This window comes from Lynx rufus, unplaced genomic scaffold, assembly GCF_022079265.1.
Source record: "Lynx rufus isolate CCGP_SWC_20201006 ecotype Redwood Valley unplaced genomic scaffold, mLynRuf1.p SCAF_2, whole genome shotgun sequence".
Classification (NCBI taxonomy): Eukaryota; Metazoa; Chordata; class Mammalia; order Carnivora; family Felidae; genus Lynx; species Lynx rufus.
The window spans coordinates 79900041-79916267 of record NW_025814834.1 but is presented as its reverse complement, the minus strand read 5'-3'; the positions used below and the strand labels follow the sequence as shown (position 1 = coordinate 79916267).

At 35.5% G+C, this 16227-nt stretch overlaps 1 protein-coding gene across 1 annotated transcript in view; it reads left to right on the top strand.

Annotated features, from left to right (window-relative positions):
* RIF1 (replication timing regulatory factor 1) overlaps positions 1 to 16227 on the top strand; it is a 72230-nt gene that overhangs the window by 15554 nt on the left and 40449 nt on the right. Inside the window, exons 10-20 of the mRNA XM_047083997.1 lie at positions 576 to 727; positions 2114 to 2231; positions 3099 to 3272; positions 3486 to 3596; positions 4264 to 4326; positions 4592 to 4692; positions 12338 to 12424; positions 13065 to 13138; positions 13588 to 13768; positions 15078 to 15185; positions 15543 to 15692. Of these exons, the coding sequence (XP_046939953.1) occupies positions 576 to 727; positions 2114 to 2231; positions 3099 to 3272; positions 3486 to 3596; positions 4264 to 4326; positions 4592 to 4692; positions 12338 to 12424; positions 13065 to 13138; positions 13588 to 13768; positions 15078 to 15185; positions 15543 to 15692 (1319 nt within the window). The remainder of the gene's footprint in view (positions 1 to 575; positions 728 to 2113; positions 2232 to 3098; positions 3273 to 3485; positions 3597 to 4263; positions 4327 to 4591; positions 4693 to 12337; positions 12425 to 13064; positions 13139 to 13587; positions 13769 to 15077; positions 15186 to 15542; positions 15693 to 16227) is intronic.

Below are 16227 nucleotides of genomic sequence, written 5' to 3'. Positions count from 1 at the left end.
TGTCAAAGTGAAAATTTGAGGTATAACAAGAACAGTTGGTGGTTTAAAAAATTTTTTTATAAAGTATTTTTTATTTTTGAGAAAGAAAGCACAAGCAGGGGAGGGGCAGAGAGAGAGAGAGGGAGACACAGAACCTGAAGCAGGATCCAGGCTCTGAGCTGTCAGCATATAGAGCCCGAGGCGGGGCTCAAAGTCAAGAAACATTAGATCATGACCTGAGCCGGAGTGGGATGCTTAACTGACTGAGCCACCAGGTGCCTCCCAAAATAATTTTTTTTAATGTTTACTTTTGAGAGAGAGAGAGGGAACATGTGAGCTCCAGGCTCTGAGCTGTCAGCACAGAACCCGACACGGGGCTCGAGCACATGAACTGTGAGACTATGGCCTGAGCCAAAGTTGGACGCTTAACCGACTGAGCCACCCAGACGCCCCTAAAAAAATTATTTTTAATCTATTCTCTTGCGATGATAAAAGAAGACTTACATACTTAGTTTTAAAATTTAGTTTTTAGCAAAACCACAAAACTTATCTTAACTTCTTACATGTTTTTGCCCATGTGCTTATTTTCTTTTAAGAAATATTATGCAGTGCAAAAAGACTGAAGTTGTTAATGCAGCCTTTGAGTTCCATCCATGTGAGAACAGAAACTCTAGCACTAACAAAACTAGAAGTCTGGTGGTATTTACTAATGAGACTTGGACCTCATCTTCCTGCTAATTTTGAACAGGTAATACAAGTTTTGGCTCTAATGATTGGAGTTTTTTTAACGTGTTCTTAAATTCTTAACAGTCTATTCTTTCAGTATTACATTTGCTGTGTTAGCAGATCACAATATATAAAAAATCTTTTCTTCCTAACACAGAATTTTTTATTTCCCTCAAAAGATTCTCCAGTTGTGTGAAATGGAGCCTCTAAAGCTTTCTCAACCAGCAAACACTCCAATATCTAACTCTAAAGTCATTTTGAAAGATTTTTGAAAGGAAATTCCATAACATTTAGAATGTAATTGAGAATAAAATCAACATTACTGAAATAGAAATCAAGTGCTACACTTGGTTGATAAAAGTTGGATCAGTTCTTATTTTTTTGTAACTTTCTAGGCTACAAAATTGTAACAAATCCTCTATCTAATCTGAGGACCATAGGCTTTGGCCCTCTTCCTCCTTGCTGGTCAGGTCATGCTGGCAGCCGCTATGGTGGACCCACTGGGGCCCAGCAGCAGCTTCTCCACCCCCCTGCTGGCACCATCTTGCCAACTGCCCTTGCTGGCATTTAGACATAAAGTTTATTTAATCTTACTTATACTTCCTTTATTTTTGCAATGAATCCCATCTTTGGTTTCTGAATATTTGTACAATAAGTAAAAAAAAGGATAGCTCTGATAATTTCTTTTATCTTTTTCATTTCTTTATCTGGGTTTTTGGAGTACATTTTATTTTTAAATCTGTAGTCTTAGTCTTTTTGTCTATATACACAATTGCACAGCAGTGAGTATAGTATATTCTTGGGGTTTTGTAATATACTGGAATTTTTAGCAAGTTTGTAAAATTTTAATGTATTAAAGATTTTAAACTTAATAGCATGAATTAATTAGAATTGGGCATTAATGGTAATATGTAACTTGAGATCATAATTTTTCCAAATTCTACCATTATGAGGTCCTAGTAGGCTTATTTTACCCAGTTGTCCCACACATTCATTGGTTGAAGTTATGCATTGGCTAGATTTGATTGGTACTGGAATGATCTTAGAAAATGAGCTTGAGGTTGTCTTAGTTTATATTTTCTTAGGGTGAATTTTTTAAAAGCTTAAAATGAGTCTCTACCAATAGCATTAAAACTCAGGCATTATTTACAGATATAATTTCCCATTTGGAATTTAGTAACGAAACTTACAGGTATTACACATGGCAAATATAGTTGTAATAAAAATGTTTACTTTTCCAATTTTAGTATTTAGGCAGTGCATCCAAACAGCCAGTAGGATTCAGCATATCAAAAGAATTTAGATTGCTTCTTAAATTTAACTGTATTATGCAAGACTTTAAAAAAATTATGGATAATTAGGTAGTTTAGAGATAGTTTCCCTTTCTTTTTGTTTTTAACCCCAATAGGTGTGCGTGCCTCTGATTCAGAGTACAATAAGCATCGATTCTAATGCTTTACCTCAAGGCAGTTCATCTCGTGTAGCTACTTCTCCCGGTTTAAATCCCATGACTCCTATACACAAAGGTAAGGTAGACATACTTTGTTCTTTTTCTGTTTTTAAAAAGGACTTGAAATGAAACCTTTGCTAAGTGTTACTCATATAAAATGAAGCACTTCGTAATTTTGGCTCCCTTATCACAAAATCCATCCTATACTCTTGTTTTCCTTATGTGTTACTGTTGTACTTGCATTGTTGTAGTTGAAGATCTGCGTTTGTCTACTGTATCTGTGAGATATATTACAAATGACTGTTGAGTTTGTTTCAGAACCAGAACCTTAGAATTATTATTAAAAACAACAGATCTTAACAGATGTTTTTTAAAAAGTGGCTTAGCATATATAGTATTGAGAGAAAATTATTTGCTGTATATTATTTTGTTATTATAGTCAGATTTTTATATTTAAGTGTTAGAAATGTGTGCATATTAATATTTCATAGTATTATTATCTTAATTTAAGTGGTATCTGACACAGGCACCTGGGTGGCTCAGTCAGTTAAGCGTCTAACTTCGGCTCAGGTCATGATCTTGTGGTTTGTGAGTTTAAGCCCCAAGTTGGGCTCTGACGCTCAGCCTGGAGCCTGCTTCAGATTCTGTGTCTCCCTCTCTCTCTGCCCCTCCCCACTCATGCTCTCTTTCTCAAAAAATAAGTAATAAAACATTAGAATTGGTAAGTGACAGTAATCTTGTTCTTAACCTACTAATTAGGAACTCTTACAGGTTTTAAACAAGAACTCAACTTTTATTTCAGAAACAAAGTATTTACTTTTAAAAATATATTTCACTGAAATGAAGTAAACAAAATATGTTCATTTGGTTAGCTAATTTAGCTTATGTAACTTAACTTTTTTTTTCTTTTTTCTTTCTTTTTTTTTTTTTTTTTTTTTTTAAGGTGCTTCCCCATATGGAACTCCTGTAACTCCTCGGATGAACTTAAGTTCAAATTTTGGTGGAATGGCCACAATCCCCTCTATTCAACTTTTGGGACTTGAAATGCTGCTTCATTTTTTGTTGGGTCCGGAAGTCTTGAGTTTTGCTAAGCAAAACAAACTTGTACTGAGCTTAGGTATTTACTTTTTAAAAACCGTTCAGATCATTGTACATTGGGGTGAGAAGACATGCTTTTTTCCCCCACAGCCAAAATATTCTGTAATTCTGTATGATATAAGCATAAATCTTTTTAATAGAAAACACATGTCGGACCACCTAAAATTTTATATTGATACATTTATTTCATAAAGCTTTGGATCGGCATAATTGTCTTTTTTTTCTTTTTTAGAGCCACTCGAACATCCATTAATCAGCAGCTCTTCTTTTTTTTCCAAACATGCAAGTACGCTTATCACTGCTGTTCATGATAGCTTTGTTGCGGTTGGAAAAGATGCTTCTGGTAAATACTTAAGAGAAGATTTTTTTGTTTGTTTAAACCTGTGTTTAAAAAAGTAAAATAGGAAATATTTACATATTGCCATCTTTTGCCCAGATTATGCTGCAGGACCTTTACATATAAATCATTTAATCCTTAGAGTAACCTTTGTTTTTTAGATGAGGAAATTGCGTTGTACATAGAAGTAAATAACTTGTGCACAGTCACATAGTAAGTGGTGGAGCTGTGATTCAGACCTGGGCTCTGTGGCTCCAGCATCCACACTCAAAACTCCTATGTTACATAGCCTGTCAGATATTGTGAAGAAATTTCAAAAATGAAATCGTTAGCTATTTAACTGGCTGGTTTTCAGGTGTCCTTTTGAATCTTTATTTTTCTCCTTCTGTCAGCAGCAAAAGGTGTTCAATAAAGAAAATACAGGTACTAGAAAGGAGAAAAGAAAATAATTATCCTTAAGTTCCATGACCCAGTGTTAATGTGTTACAGTGTGAAAAAACATTTCTTTAAACAGTGTGTGATAGTGTTTCATAAACTGACTACAAGGCTGAATATTATAAGAATTCTGTTTTAGACTAAGAATTGCTCAGCTTCTTTAGCATAAAGGTAAAAGGGTGAGCCTTTATAGTACTGTCTGCTTCATTTCTAAAGTTTGTTTTGTTTTGTTTGGCAGAGGCAGTTGTCAATGCTATTTGGAAGGAACTAATTAGCTTGATGAAATCAATCATTGAATCAGGTAACTACTATAATACTGATCAAATAATTTTTATAGAACTCAGTGAATTGTTTGGCTTTTATAAATAAAATTATTTTAGAGTCAATTTTTGAAGCATGTAGCTTCCAGACTTTAATTTTCTTTTAAACAAGGCAATTTATTGATTTACTTTAAAAATTAGTCTTTCTTAGCTAAGTATATGTTTTTATTCCTAAAAATACTGTATTTTCACCCCTAAAAATACTTGCATGTTTAGAACCACATTCTTCCTTTTCCTTTTTGATAGGTAACAAAAAAGAGAGACCAGGTTCTGAAGTTTTGACCCTCTTACTAAAATCGTTAGAAAGCATAGTAAAGTCAGAAGTATTTCCTGTATCAAAAACATTGGTAAGTAAGATAATTCATGCTGGAATTTAAAAATCATATTCTGAAATTGAATTTTTTATTGGAAAAAATACTACTTACACAGACCATGTTTTGAGAAGACATTTTGTATCAAGTATTTATCAGCAATTTAGCCCTGTAATAAATGTTATTCCATTGACTTCAGAGTCGTCTGAAACCTCAGTAAAGTAAATGACTATACCGGCAATACAGAAATATTCCACTGTCATAAGAATGAGCCATACAGAGAAAATTGGGGTTAAGAACATGAACTGTGAACTGAGCTAAACATTAATTTTATAAGATTGCCTAGCTCCATTAATTGTTAGTTTGTACATTTAAGCTGGTAATAATCTTTGGGACTTGTGCAATTTAAATCAACCCTCCTTAACTGAGATAAGTATTTTGGTATTAAAGACTTTTTTATCCTATAGTAGAGAAGGAAAAAACCAATTGGATATACTTTTTTATAATAGTGAGTCTCCCCAAGATAAACTGCACATGAAATAGACTGTACTTAAATTCCATCTGAGTCTCTGTGTACTGGGACAGCGATAACTACTATGGCAGTAGATCATAGTGGTTAATAGCAAGGGCTCTGGAGCAGACTAGGTTGAATCGCAGCCAAATTATTTATTAGCTGAGTGAACTTGGGAAGTTTATCTCCTCCCTTACCTTTTTTTAAGGGAATGTAGTAGTAGTTTTATGATTAATACGTGAAGGGCATGATGAGCCAGAAATGAAATAAATGAGTCCACAAATACAATTTATTATTATTATTATTATTATCATTAGTGTTTGATTCAAATGAGAATGTGAAAACATATTCACCAACATAACCTTTTTTTTTTTAAGTTTATTTGTTAGGGAGGGAGGGAGAGAGAGTGCACACTGGAGGGGCAGAGAGCAAGAGGAAGAGAGAGTATCTCAAGCAGGCCCCGCACTGTCAGCACAGAGCCCAAAAATGGGACTTGAACTCTAGAACCCTGAAATTATGACTTGCGCTGATACCGAGAGTCAGATGCTTAACGTACATCCACCCAAGCGCCCTAAACTTTCTATTATATCATTATGTCACTGAAGTTAAAGTCGTTCAAGTTAATACCAGTACAATATTTTTGGATGGCAGTTTGATAGGCTCTGTCACATTTGAGAGGTGTGTCTTTATTTTTTTTGTTGTTTGTTTGTTTTATTTACATCCAAATTAGCATATAGTGCTATAATGATTTCAGGAGTAGATTCCAGTGATTCATCCTCTATGTATATAACACCCAGTGCTCATCCCAACAAGTGTCCTCCCGAATGCCCCCTACCCATTTAGCCCATCCCCCCCACTGACAACCCCTCCAGCAACTTTCAGTTTGTTGTCTATAAGAGTCCATTATGTATTGCCTTATCCTTGTTTTTACATCATTTTTGCTTCTCTTCCCGTATGTTTATCTGTTTTGTATCTTAAAGTCCTCATATGAGTGAAATCGTATATTTGTCTTTCTCTGACTGGCTAATTTTGCCTAGCATAATATCCTCCAGTTCTATCCATGTAGTTGCAAATGGCAAGATTTCATTCTTTTTGAGTGCCATTCTTTTAATACTTCATTGTGTGTGTAAATGTGTGTGCACATCTTTATCCATCCATGGACATTTGGGCTCTTTCCATAATTTGGCTACTGTTGATAGTGCTGCTATAAACATTGGAGTGCATGTGCCCCTTTGAATCAGCACTCCTGTATCCCTGGGATAAATACCTAGTAGTGCAATTGCTGGGTTGTAGGGTAGTTCTATTTTTAATTTTTTGAGGAACTTCCATACTGTTTTCCAGAGTGGCTGCACCAGTTTGCATTCCTCTTTTTCCGCATCCTCACTAAATCTGTGGTTGCCTGAGTTGTTTATTTTAGCCCTTCTGACTGGTGTGAGGTGGTATCTCATTGTGGTTTTAATTTGTATTTCCCTGATGATGAGTGAAGTGTTGAGCATTTTTTCATGTATCTGTTAGCCATCTCAATGTCTTCTTTGGAGAAGTGTCTATTCATGTCTTTTGCCCATTTCTTCACTGGATTATTTTTTTGGGTGTTGAGTTTGAGAAGTTCTTTATAGGTTTTGGACACTAACCTTTTATCTGAGATGTCATTTGTAATAAATACCTCCTCCCATTCTCTCGGTTGCCTTTTAGTTTTGCTGATTGTTTTCTTCGCTCTGCAGAAGGTTTTTATTTTGATGAGGTTCCAGTTGTTCATTTTTGGTTTTGTTTCTCTTGCCTCCATAGTAAGAAGTTGTTGCGGCCAAGGTCAAAGAGATTTTTTTGCCTCCTTTCTCCTGTAGGATTTTTTTTTTTTTAATATAATTTATTGTCAAATTGGCTAAAATACAGTGTGTGAAGTGTGCTCTTGGTTTTGGGGATAGATTCCTGTGGTTCATTGCTTACATACAACAACACCCAGTGCTCATCCCAACAAATGCCCTCCTCAGTGCCCATCACCCATTTGCCCCTCTCCCCCACCCCCTCATCAACCGTCACTTTGTTCTCTGTAAGAGTCTCTTATGGTTTGCCTTCTTCCCTCTCTCTCTTTTTTTCCCCCCTTTTCCCATGGTCTTCTAAGTTTCTCAGGATCTACATATGAATGAAAACACATATCTGTCTTTCTCTGACTGGGTTATTTTATTCAGCATAATACCTTCCAGTTTCATCAACGTTCCTGCAAATGGCATGATTTCATTGTTAATCATTGCCAAGTAGTATTCCATTGTATATATAAACCACGTCTTCTTTATCCATTCATTCGTTGATGGACATTTAGGCTCTTTCCATATTTTGGCTGTTGTTGAAAGCACTGCTATAAATACTGGGATACATGTGCCCTATGAATCAGCACTGCTGTATCCTTTGGATAAATTCCTAGTAGTGCTATGGCTGGGTTGTAAGGTAGTTGTATTTTTAATTTTTTGAGGACCCTCCACACTTTCCCAGAGCGGCTGCACAAGTTTGCATTCCCACCAACTGTGAAAGAGGATTCCTGTTTCTCCATATTCTTGCCAGCATCTGTTGTTTCCTGACTTGTTAGGTTTAGCCACTCTGACTTGTGTCAAGTGGTATCACAGTGTGGTTTGATTTGTATTTCCCTGATGATGATTGTTGAACATCTTTTCATGTGTCTGTTGGCCATGTTTATTCATGTCTTCTGCCCATTTCTTCTTCACTGGATTATTTGGTTTTTTGGATGGGGAGTTTGGTAAGTTCTTTATAGCTTTTGGATACTAGCCCTTTATCTGACTATGTTATTTGCAAATATTTTATCCCATTCTGTCATTGCCTTTTGGTTTTGTTGGTTGTTTCCTTTGCAGTGCAGCAGCTTTTTGATGAGATATGTTGAGTAAGAAATGGCTACGGCTGAGGTCAAAGATTGTTGCCTGTTTTCTTCTGTAGGGTTTTGATGGTTTCCTGTCTCACATTTAGGTCTTTCATCCATTTTCAGTTTATTTTTGTGCATCGTGTAAGAAAGTGGTCTAGTTTCATTCTTCTGCATGTTGCTGTCCAGTTCTCCCAGCACCATTTGCTAGAGACTGTCTTTTTTCCATTGGATACTCTTTCCTGCTTTGTCAAAGATTGTTTGACCATCCATTTGTGGATCCAATTTCGGGTTCTCTATTCTATTCCATTGGTCTATATGTCTGTTTTTGTGCCAATACCATACTGTCTTGATGATTACAGCTTTGTAGTAGAGGCTGAAGTCTGGGATTGTGATGCCTCCCACTTTGGTTTTCTTCTTCAGTATTACTTGGGCTATTCGGGGTCTTTTGTGGCTCCATACAAATTTTAGAATTGTTCTAGCTTTGAGAAGAATGAATGTGTAGATTGTTGGGGTAGTATTGACATTTTAACAATATTTATTCTTCCAATCCATGAGCACGAAATGGTTTTACATTTTTTTGTGTCTTCAATTTCCTTCGTAAGTTTTCTATAGTTTCCAGCATACAGATCTTTTACATCTTTGTAAAATGTATTTTATGGTTCTTGGTGCAGTTGTAAATGGGATCAATTCGTTGATTTCTCTTTCTGTTGCTTCATTATTGGTGTATAGAAATGCAACTGATTTGTGTGCATTGGTTTTTGTACCCTGCTACTTTGCTGAATTCAGGTATCAGTTCTAGCAGCCTTTTGGTGGAGTCTTTGGGGTTTTCCACGTAGAGAGTATCCTGTCATCTGCGAAAAGTGAAAGTTTGACTTCTTTGCCAATTTTTATGCCTTTTATTTCATTTTGTTGTCTGATTGCTAATGCTAGGACTTCGAACCTATGTTAAGCCACAGTGGTGAGAGGGACATCCATGTCATGTTCCCGATCTCAGGGGGAAAGCTCTCAGTTTTTCTCCATTGAGGATGATGTTAGTGGGCTTTTCACATGGCTTTTATGATGTTTAGGTATGTTCCTTCTATCCTGACTTTGAGGGTTTTTATTAAGAAAGGATCCTGTATTTTGTCAGATGCTTTTTCTGCATCTGTTTACAGGATCATATGGTTCTTATCCTTTCTTTTACTAATGTGATGTATTACATAGATTGAGTTGTGAATGTTGAACCAGCCCTGCAACTCAGGAATGAATCCCACTTGATCATGGTGAATAATTCTTTTTATATGCTGTTGAATTCGATTTGATAGTATCTGGTTGAGAATTTTTGCATCCATGTTTATCAGGGATATTGGCCTGTAATTCTGCTTTTTTGTGGGGTCTCTGTCTGGTTTGGGAATCATGGTAATGCTGGCTTCATAGAATGAGTCCCAAAAATTTCTTTCCGTTACTACTATTCGAACAGCTTGAAGATAGGTATTTTCTTTTTTTTTTTATTTTATTTTTTATTTTTTTTTAACGTTTTATTTATTTTTGAGAGAGACAGAGTACGAGCGGGGGAGGGGGGGAGGGGCAAAGAGAGAGGGAGATACAGAATCTGAAGCAGGCTCCAGGCTCTGAACTGTCAGCACAAAGCCAGATGGGGGGCTCGAACTCATGAACCGTGAGATCATTACCTGAGCCGAAGTCGGACGCTTAACCGACGGAGCCACCCAGGTCTCCTGAGAAGGATAGGTATTAACTCTGCTTTAAATGTCTGGTACAGTTCCCCTGGGAAGCCGTCTGGGCCAGGACTTTTATTTGTTGGGAGATTTTTGATAAATGATTCATTTTCTTCACTAGTTAATGGGGGTCTATTCAAATTTTCTGTTTCTTCCCATTTGAGTTTTGGTAGTGTGTGGGTATTTAGGAATTTGTTCATTTCTTCCAGGTTGTCCAGTTTGTTGGCATATAATTTTTCATAATGTTCTCTGATAATTGCTTGTATTTCTGAGGGATTGGTTGTGGTAAATCCATTTTCATTTGTGATTTTATCTGCTTGGGGCCTCTCTTTTTGAGAAGTCTGGCTAGGGGTTTATCAATTTTGTTTTTTTCAAAAAACCAGTTAGCTCTTAGTTTCATTGTTCTGTTCTATGTTTGTTGTTTTGTTTCGTTTTTTTTTTGTTTTGTTTTTTTTTTGTTTTTTTTGATTCTGTGTTTATTTCTGCTCTGGTCTTTATTATTTCTCCTCTGCTGGCCTTGGGGTTTCTTTGTTGTTCTGCTTCAGCTTCCTTTAAGTGTGCTGTTAGATTTTGTTTTTGGGATTTTTCTTGTTTAATGAGATAGGCCTGGATTGCAACATATTTTCCTCTTAAGACTGCCTTTGCTTTATCCCAGTTTGGGCTGTCATGTTTTCAATTTCATTTGTTTCCATATATTTTTAAATTTCTTCTTTAATTGCCTGGTTGACCCATTCATTCTTTGGTACCATGTTCTTTAATCTCCATGCATTTGGAGGTTGATTTTTCTGTGGTTGATATCAAGTTTCAGAGCATTGTGACCTGAAAATGTGCATGGTATGATCTCAGTTCTTTTATATTGATTGAGGGCTGTTTTTGTGAACCAGTATGTAATCTATTGGAGAATGTTCCATGTGCATTTGAGAAGAATGTGTATTCTGCTGCTTTAGGATGAAAGTTGTGAATATATCTGTCAAACTACAATATAGAACCAGAATACATCTGGTTCTGTATCATTCAGGGCCATTGTTTCTTTGATTTTTCTGTCTGGATGGTGAGTCCATTGCTGTAACTGGAGTTTTAAAATCCCCTGCAATTACCACATTCTTACAAGTAAGATTGCTTATGTTGTGATTGTTTTATATGTTTGGGTGCCCCCGAATTGGTGCATAGACATTCATAATTATTAGCTCTTCTTGATGGGTAGACCCCGTAATTATGCTATAATGCCCTTCCTCATCTCCTGTTATAGCCTTTAGTTTAAAATCTAGTTTGTCTGATATAAGCATGGCTATTTCAGCTTTCTTTTGACTCCAGTAGCATTGGGTATTCTTTCCTGCTTTGTCAGATTAGTTGCCATACATTTGTGGATCCATTTCTGGATTCTATATTTTGTTCGATTGATCTGTGTCTGTTTTTGTGCTGGTACCATATTGTGTTGTTGATACCAGCTTTGTAATACATCTTGAAGTCTGGGATTGCAATGCCTCCAGCTTTGATTTTTTTCAGGATTGTTTTGGCTAATTGGGGTCTTCTGTGGCTCCATACAGATTTTAGGATTGTTTGCTTTAGCTTTGTGAAGAATGCTGGTGTTATTTTGGTAGGGAGTGCAAGAGTGTGTCTTTAGACCCAGCTTCTAGTTAGTAGTCTTTTGAAATACTTGCTTTTGGCACTAGTGAGTACATAATTCATTGCAGAATATCTTTTTGTGGTATGAAAAAAATACCCTCAAGGGCCATTAATAGAAAAATGTTTGAATAAACTATGCATGTTCCTATAGTAGTTACGAATGTCTACATAGGGGGCATCTGGATGACTTAGAAGATCATACAACTCTTTTTTCTTTAAGTCTGTTACAGCCTGCAAGCGAGTGAGTGGGGGAGGGGCAGGGAGAGAGGGAGAGTGAGAATCCCAAGCATGTTCTGCACTGTCTCATGGAGTCTGATACAGGACTAAGCTCAACTGTGAGATCATGACCTGAGTCGAAATCAAGAGTCAGATGCTTAACAACTGAGCCACCCAGATGCCACAGAAGAGCGTACAACTGTTGGTATCAGGGTCATGAATTTGATCCCCACATTGAGCATAGTGGTTACGTAAAAGAATAAGTAAACTTAAAAAATGTCTATGTATATTGATGTGAAAACTCCATAACATAATTAGATGAAGGTCAGTTCCAGAGTATCTCACAGTGTAATATCATTAATGGTATAAGAAAAATAATTATGTATTTTTATATGTGACAGCTAGCCCAGGAAGTTATGTTTCTCTGTGTACTAAAATACATGGAAATTTAGAAGGTCCTGAACATAAACTCCAAATTGATAGCATTGATTTTTCACTGGAGATAAAAGACTTTATTGTTTTATTTTTTTGTATTTCTGTATTTGAATTTTTAAAAATAACATATTCACATTAACGTATAAACATTGTATTTGAAACTTAAACTGGGAATGTATTTACATTAATGAATGAGCATTACTTAACCATAAATTGTTGAAAATATAGAATATAGCTAACGCTACTAGATTTTTACTAAGTAAAGTAGTTTTATGGCTAATTTACAGCAAAACTTTTTATCTTTCTTAGGTCCTCATGGAAGTTACAATTAAAGGACTGCCCCAGAAAGTATTAGGTTCACCAGCATATCAGGTTGCTAATATGGATATTCTTAATGCAAGTATCTTAAATGTAATGATATGGTTAAAATTAGCCAAAAAAAAAAAAAAAAAAGTTCCATGACAGTTGTTGTTTTCCTTAACGTAGTGAAACATAAATTGTGAAATTTTGAGAGAATTAGATTTGGAATGCTGATTATGTTAAAGGGAAAAACTGGTAACAGTAATAAGTTAATGTAAAGAAACATGGCACTATTAATGGAACTGTTTTTCTGAATTACATAAAAAGTTCTAGAAGGAAAGTTTTCTATTATACATAGTAATAGTGGTGGTTACTGTTTAAAAATTTGGAAGCATAGTAACAGTTGCTTGATTATGGTGAAATAAACATAACTACAAGATGTAGGTATTTGTTAGTCCAGGACGTTTTAACTTAATGTTCTTTTTATGTCTGGAATATTCCATTCCTCAATTGCTCATGTAGATGGAATAGCTGTCATTGAAATATAAAGAGCTTGATTTTTGTGTGTGGCTTACAGAAATATATTTGCTGACATTGTGTCATATCCTAAGTAATAGGTAAAGTTAAATTATTTGTAGCTTAAAAGGATCCTATTTAACATAATTGTAGGAAACATGTAACAAGATTATACTCCTTATAACAAGAAGATTGACTGCAATCTCCTGTCTTTCTTCAGGGGACTCCTGCTTTGTTCTTAATTCAGTTAATTTTCAACAATAATCTCCTGGAATATGGTGTAGAAGATGAAAGGTAATTTAAACTGAAACTAGGCTTTTTTATGTTTTATTTTTTGAGAGACAGAGACAGAGCATGAGCAGGGGAGGGGCAGAGAGAGAGCACAGAATCTGAAGTAGGTTCCAGGCTCTGAGCTGTCAGCACAGAGCTCGATGTGGGGCTCAAACCCACGAACTGTGAGGAGAGGACCTGAGCTGAAGTAGGACATTCAACCTACTGAGCCACCCAGGCGCCCCCTGAAACTAGCCTTTTTATAAACTTGGAAAGGTGGCTGTTTGATGAATGAGAGTCTTGAATTATATACTATATCATTTTTTAAAATTAAAAATATCAAAATAAAACTTGGGATTTATCATTTCTTGTTTCCTTGGCAGTTACTTTTGGAATCTTAGTAGTGTGGTGTAACTAATGTATTTTGGCAAAATGCACTCTGGTTAATGCATGGCTCAAAATTTTTTCTTCAGGTTTTTTCTCAATCTGGAAACACTTGTAGGCTGTGTCCTTTCTGGACCAACTTCACCACTAGCTTTCAGTGACTCTGTTTTAAATGTTATTAATCAAAATGCAAAGCTGTTGGAAAACAAGGAGCATCTCTGGAGAATGTGGAGTATTATAGTCACCCCACTAACTGAATTGATTAATCAGGTAAGACATAAGTGCTACATATTTCCCATAAAACTTAAGTTTGAATTTGAATAGAAGATGTTAAAAATTTTCTCCTGTGGTATTAATTTCCTATTCTTTATATTAGTTGATTTCTTTTCATTGCATTTCTCCTTTTTTGAGGAGGTATAACTTAATGGGGACTAATCAGCTCCATTGTTTCCAGTAGTGATTATAAAACCAGAAGGTTCAGGTCTATTACATACAACTTTTCATATTTATATTTCAGTTTATTTCATTATTCTATTATGGAAGAGTAATGTTCTTCTTGACTAGACTGTATATTAAGATTTCCATGGGCAAGCCATGTTGGTGATTGTGGCAAAGCCATATACTAGTCCCTGAACCAGTAATCTGCTGAGAGTTGACTAACCCTTATCATTTAAATACTTTAAAAAGTTACATTATTGGCAGGGGTAAGGAGCTCAAGTTTTGTCACTACTAATAAATGGTTCATCAGCTGCTTTGTCAGTCTTTAAATGGAAGTATGTTCTGGGAAATACTCTGCTGTGATTCTGAAATAAACTGAAGACTCAAAATTCATTAAGTGATAATATAATAGCCATTATTTTTACTTCTCAATTCACATCATTTAACATTCTTCTGGAAGAAAAAAGTTTATATTCCTAAATAGTTTTCTATTATTTGAAGGATAGCAATTCAAGTTCTTGCTTGAATCCTACCTTCTATGTATAGTAGAAAATTTTGGACTGACTTCTGGGATTTTTTTTTAAGGACTTAAACACCGTGCATTGTTTCTCAGGGTTGCTGTAACACATTACTTTAAGCTGATGGCTTAAAACAACAGGGATTTAGTCTTATAACTCTGGAGCCCAGAAATCCAAAATCAGTGTGTTGGCAGGCTTGGTTTTTTCTGGAGCCCTGTGGGAGAATTGTTCTATTCTTCTCAGTTAGCTACCTTTGGTTGCTGGCAGTTCCTGATTGTTCCTAGAGTTGTAGACCCATCACTCTAATCTCTCCCTCCATCTTCACATGGCATTCTTACCTGTGTCTTTTTTGTCTATCCAAATTCCTTTTCTCTTATAAAATACTAATGATTGGATCAGGACACACCCTAATCCAACATTCATTCATTTTAACTTGATTACATCTGCAAAGTACTTATTTCCAAATGAGGTCATATTTGCAATTAGAGGACTTAGGAGTGCACTACCTCTTGAACATCTCAATACTGGGGGACATATTCTTACTATAGATAATAAGATGGTACTACATAGACTAGAAATAGATGGTAATTTGTCTAATTTCTTCATTATTTTTCTTGTTTCAGACCAATGAAGTGAATCAAGGTGATGCCTTAGAACATAACTTTAGTGCCATATATGGTGCATTGACTTTACCAATAAACCATATATTTTCAGTACAGAAATTTCCAGTGGTAAGGCAATGTCACATTTTTTACATGAAGAATTTACAATTTTCTGAAAATGTTAATTCACCCTTTATAATGAATTCCTACAGTAATTTTTCCTGAAATGAGATTTCCTTATGACTTAATTAGTTTAGGGTAAAGGAAAATGGTGAAGGAAGAAAGAAATTTCTCTTGACCTCTGATAATTGTGGCATTATTACAGTTCTTCAAATAGAATTCTGGAGGGGTGGCGGACTTAAATACTGTACACTGATGTCTTCTATGACACCTTAAATGTTACAGTGGCTTTTTAAGGTATAGTCTCTTAGGTGTTTTATATGCAGATAGACATTTTAAAATTTTCTTTCTTACTGTTAATTTTAGGCTACCATGAAGACCTTACTTAGAACTTGGTCAGAATTATATAGAGCATTTGCCCGCTGTGCTGCTTTGGTGGCAACTGCAGAAGAGAATTTGTGCTGTGAGGAACTTTCTTCCAAGATCGTGTCCAGTTTAGAAGATGCAGGCTTTTCAGTGAGTTTATCCCATACTGACCTTGGTTGTATTTAAAGAATACTTGCCAAATAAATTGAGATGACATGTGTGAACTATCATTTATTAATGCCTTTAGTTGATAAGGGACTAATACATAAACAAGTAACAGCATTGCAAAACAGTTTTGTGTCTTTGGTCTACAAGACTCTAAAGTCCATGTTTCAGGACCAGTAACATGGAGGCACTTTTAGTACCTTTCCTACACAGGCATTGCTTGTGTCATTCTAGATTAACAACACAAGGACCTTGTCCTGGAGCCAGCTTTTCTCATATTTATCTGTTAGATCTTCAAAGGCAATCCTTTAGAAGTTTGTAGACTTAACGGCAGAGGACTGTTTTTGTACCTTTCCTTTATTTAATAAAAGAGGCAAATGCTTTCAATTGGTTTATATCACTAGAGTAGACTTCTTTTTTGTATTCACACAAATAATTTACATATTGATACCTATGTACATGAGTACTGTGTTCTTGCCACTTGAATTCTGTTATATAACTCTGAAGCATGCTTTTTTCA